At 32.1% G+C, this 5,080-nt stretch overlaps 1 protein-coding gene across 1 annotated transcript; it reads right to left on the reverse strand.

Moving 5' to 3' along the window:
• Positions 1–1,992: 1,992 nt before the first annotated feature.
• LOC139886175 (uncharacterized) lies at positions 1,993–2,724 on the reverse strand. Its single transcript, XM_071869923.1, has 2 exons — positions 2,573–2,724; positions 1,993–2,470 (listed from the first exon to the last, which is right to left on the reverse strand). Exons 1-2 carry the CDS (start codon positions 2,673–2,675, stop codon positions 2,142–2,144), a joined length of 432 nt encoding a protein of 143 aa, XP_071726024.1. The 5' UTR covers positions 2,676–2,724; the 3' UTR covers positions 1,993–2,141.
• Positions 2,725–5,080: the final 2,356 nt, after the last annotated feature.

Consider the following 5,080-nt stretch of genomic DNA (forward strand, 5'->3'; position numbering starts at 1 on the left):
TAAAATTGTTGTTTCTACTATCGTGGTAAATTATTGAACATCTGTCATTAATTCAAATTGTAAGCACGCATTTAGGTAAGCATAGATGGAAAACAATTTGCAATCACATCACCTGATCGTAGAATGCGTATATTTTTGGTACAGAATGGGACAGCTACGACATGTACAACGAATTCTTCGGCCTTGTGATTCTCGATACAGCAACTACAGAGCACCACAGCGTATTCACACCACCAGATTCAGGTAAAGACACGGATACTACCTCATAATTGAACTATTAACATACTATCACTCACAAACAAATTTCAGAAGCACCACAGTTGATACTCACAGGCACACAATTCAAAAAATCAGCCAACCTAAAGACATCCGAAACTGAAACCACATTACCCAACATGAAAAGATCCCTCTTTGGAGACCAAGATCAGTACACAAACACATTACCTAAAGATATACGCGCATTAGTTTTTTAAACAATAAAGTTTGTTAGAAAAAAGAAAAACACAATCAAAAGGTACAATATCTCATTAATCAAAAAAGAAAAAGGAATAGCAAAACAGCAACTCAAGCTTTTGACTAAAGACCAGCAACTCAAGCTCTTCGCTTACAATCAGCAACTACAGCTTATGACATTTTTCATCACTATAAAAGGAACACCAACAGCTGAACTAGGGGTGGTCAGTATTTGGTTTGAAACCGTTTAACCCGAACACCAAACCGAAACCAAACCGGAAAAAACCAAATCGAATTTGAAAAACGGTTTTCGGATCGAGTCAAAACCGAAACCGAATTTGAATTCGGTTTTCGGTTCGGTGTTCGGTTTTGAAAATTCTGAATTCGGTTTAACCGAAAACCGAATTCAAAACCGAATTCAAAATTTTTATATATTTAATTTGTATATTTATCTTTTAATGTCATTATAATTTGGGATCCAATCAATAAAATAGTTTCTCACCAATATGACGATTTGGTAGCTCATATTATAATTATGTTACTCAAATTATTATGTTCTTCTTTTTAATAATAGAAGCAGTAAACGTCATAATTAAGCTGTAAATATTAAAAATCATCGAATTCTTGATAATTAAATAGTATGTCATTGTTTTAGGTTGTAAATAACTAAGACATTAGTAATGCCAAAATTAAACTACCATCGTTCTCAAATTTTTTATAATATTTGGTTTTAACCGAAAACCGAACCGAATCCGAATTTGAATTCGGTTTTCGGTTCGGTTCGGTTTCAACTTTGAATTCGATTTTCGGTTCGGTTTTCGGTTTTGCCCAAAAAAATTTCAAAACCGAATACACCGAACCGGATACACATAACAAACCGAAAACCGAACCGATGAACACCCCTAAGCTGAACCTCTAATCTTTTAGATCAACTTATTATATGAATGTACTATTTTGTATATGTTCCAAAAAATATTATTATGGAACGTTACTAAAACAAGATTCACATGTATGTGATGTATGTATACGTACGTAAAATATTTTGTATCGATAACTAACAAACCTGACGCGTAGCAAGGGCTCTCCACTAGTTAGTACTAATCATTGTTTATCTATTCTTGGCTATAGGTAATTATGTTTAAAACTAATTAACTGATTTGTCAAGTTAAAAAAATTGTCTAATTTTAGCATATAAAAGAAATTGGCTTAATAATGGAATAAAATCTTGATTGGCTAAACTGAACTTATAACCAAATATGTAGTTTTCCGACGTTAATTTGCCCAAAAATTACATAAAAAATCAACCAACTTCTCGAAAACAAACTTATCATTTCAAAATACCAACAAGTGATGAAATTATATAGTGCTCCATTATTATAATGACAGTTCAACGGAGAAATCTTGCTAAACACACTTAATTACAACTATAATTAAATCATAAATGGCTGGTAAATGGTTTTATTTAAACAAATATTCATATACGAAGTACTAAAAGTAATCAAGTGAGATGACACATGTTCATGTAACCAAAAGTTTCCATTATTATAACAAGCTTAGAAGCATACTTCAATTTAATGAAGATATGCATGGTACAACAAGACTTAAGAGAAATACAATGCTAACACACACACATATATATAGTAAATAACATCTCCATAATAGTTTAATTAATCACAATGACTAGATGATCAGTTGTGATTGGCTTGTTTGTATGCAGTTGCTTCAACAAGGCTGCTGCAACACCTACATCCTCTATTGTAGTAACGCCCACCACCACAGCAACCATACCTGCAATACCCTCCATGCCCACCACCATTGTTATACCTTCCATGCCCACCACCATTGTCATACCTTCCACGTCCACCACCGTTATCATATCGTCCACCACCGTTGTCGTATCGTCCACCACCGTTGTCGTATCGTCCACCACCACCGCCGCCGTTGTCGTATCCTCCACGACCGCCACCGTAGTATCCATGGTCGTCCCCACCATACTTGGCATCCTCTACCTCATGACCTGCATTGCATGTGATTATTTTAATTTAATTTGTACATACAAACGTACAACTCATAAAACTAAATAGAGGTCTAGTAAAAGGGATGAAGTTTATTTACTTACTGTCATGGTTGGAGGCCAATTCTTTGGCAGCAGCAATTTCTGAGGTAATGAAGACAACAGTTGCAATAACAAGTGCAAGAAGAAGGAATGTTTTGGAAACCATTTTATATTAATATTAATTCTAATAAAATGGAATATTAATAATTATTATATTATTATATGGAAGAAGGATTAAGAAATGAGTGAGCTACACAGGACTATTTATACAAAAATTTACAAGATGATTTTAATTAATGCAGAATTGGTTTTCTGGTGAGGTGTTGGGGGCAAGGTTTAACTTCAATGCATATATGCCTTTGACATTTTCAATCCCTTCTTATCTTATATTCACTGCATGACATTTTCAAGATTGATATTATTCTTCTTTTAAAATTAGTTTTTGATTATGATTGCTACTACAATAAATATAGTAGAAGAGCATCAAGAGTCAATGAGTTATGTACATACATGTACGATATCTTTCTTCCACCTATAATTTAATTTTAATTAATTTCCCCACCAATAACAGTAATGTACATTCATGAATCAGTAATTCACTTGTCTCTTTTTATTGCAGTAATTAATTAACATATTATCTAATAGACAAAATTTGTCATATGAATGGTACTATTTACATTTTCACTTTTCACAAAACTAACCCCTAACTTCCATTAAAATACAAATCAAACCCCCCAATTTTTACCTATATTCTATATTCTAAATTCTAAATTATTATTTATCCTATTACTAAAACCAAAAATACTGAATAATAACACCCATCACACTTTACCGGCTTGTACGCTGCGCTCAGACAGTTGGACCCACAGAGGTCACTACTGTACTACATTATTTTTTTTTCTTTTTTTTTTAGTCTCCAATGATAAAAGAAGTAACTTTCGTAAAAGAACCAACCCTTCAATGTTACCAAAAGATGTCGAAAAAAATTCTTTTTTACAAAATATTCCTTTTTACAAAAAAATCAACTAACTTTTTTTCTTTTTTTTTCAACGATAAAAGAAGCAACTTTCATAAAAGGAACAACCCTTCAATGCTACCAAAAGATGTCGAAAAACATTCTTTTTTACAAAATAGATCAACTAACTTAAAAAAAAAAAAAAAAAAAAAAAAAAAAAAAAAAAAACTTGAACGCTAAAAGAAGCAACTTTCACAAAAAGAACAACTCTTCAATGTTATATGTTGAAAAAATTCTTTTTTACAAAATATCACAAGACTTTTTTTTTTAACTCGCATTCAAAACGGAGCCCCCGGCGCGAAGCGAGGCCTCCACAACTAGTTAGATTTAAAAAACTCCCACCATATAGATAATAGGATTATCTAAACTATAAAAATACAGGGCCAGTGTCACAAAGATGTTACTCCTAACACCTGCTTAATTTTATATGTTTGTTTTTTCAAATGGACATGTTGCATAGTGGTATGCAAGGAACTCATTAATCAAAAGGTTTGTGTATGAAATTCAACCCTCGTTTGAGCCTTTGAGGCAATGGTACACAATATTATTGGTTGGACAATTATCAAAGTTATGTTTTAGGTTTTCGTTCTAACTGGAATGATATAAAGAACACGTATATGATATATTCATTGAATTTTGAATAGTCTATATAATTATAATTAATATTGTAAAATTAATTTATCTTGTGAAACTCACCATTTGGATTGTGGCTGGTGCATTTAACATCAGGCATGGTTCCCTATTCTAATATCAAGTTGCATATTGTATCCCACTGTGACTTAGATCTTATATTCTTATGCATATAGTATAAGTTTATGTAATACTCCGTATATACAACTTTCTCTGATATGCTTGAACCACCTGCCAGAGCTTTAATCCCCAGCTTAACAACCCTACAACAAAGTTGTCAACGATCTTATAATAATTCTGTGTTATATAGATTAGGACGGGCTTAATATTACTCAAAAGTCAAAATGAAATTCTTTTCAATAACATCATGCAATAGACAAGAAGATCTGAAGACGATTATATATGTTGATTTTGTTACTTAAATGGAACAAAGTTAGTTAACAGTATATGATACATCGGTGAACTTGTATCCAACATGTTCTACCTAGGTACTTAGAAACATCTTACTAGATTGCTTAAAAGAATCCTACAAACCGTTGATTAGATTACAAGCTGTTACCCTGCATAGTTTCGAAACAGCTATTTCCTTTATGGAGAGAAGACAACAAGTCACCATATAACGTAACTTTATCAACATACAGTTATCTAAGGCCCTTTAAAATTGAATCTACACACTACCAAAAAATTTAACCTTTATGATGTGACAAGAGGTCAAGAAATTTTAATCAAACATCACTAAAAATGAAACTCAACTATAATTACTAAAATATTTAATACCTAATTGTGAAAGTATTAATTACTTCGAATGAACCAAACACGCATACCTCTAGGACACACCGTGGTTCAATCTTGTTAAAAGCATCACAAAAAATTAATCCATTTCCAAAGCAAGAAATGAATTTTTTAAACATTTGAGAAGCAGAATC

Source organism: Rutidosis leptorrhynchoides, chromosome 1, assembly GCF_046630445.1.
Source record: "Rutidosis leptorrhynchoides isolate AG116_Rl617_1_P2 chromosome 1, CSIRO_AGI_Rlap_v1, whole genome shotgun sequence".
Lineage (NCBI taxonomy): Eukaryota > Viridiplantae > Streptophyta > Magnoliopsida > Asterales > Asteraceae > Rutidosis > Rutidosis leptorrhynchoides.

Bases quoted from the DNA above. Each gene is read 5' to 3' on its own strand.
- LOC139886175 (XM_071869923.1), bottom strand. From the start codon at position 2,675: ATGGTTTCCAAAACATTCCTTCTTCTTGCACTTGTTATTGCAACTGTT. The intron at 2,471-2,572 runs GTAAGTAAATAA...CATGCAATGCAG, and splicing joins ATTGGCCTCCAACCATGACA to GTCATGAGGTAGAGGATGCC.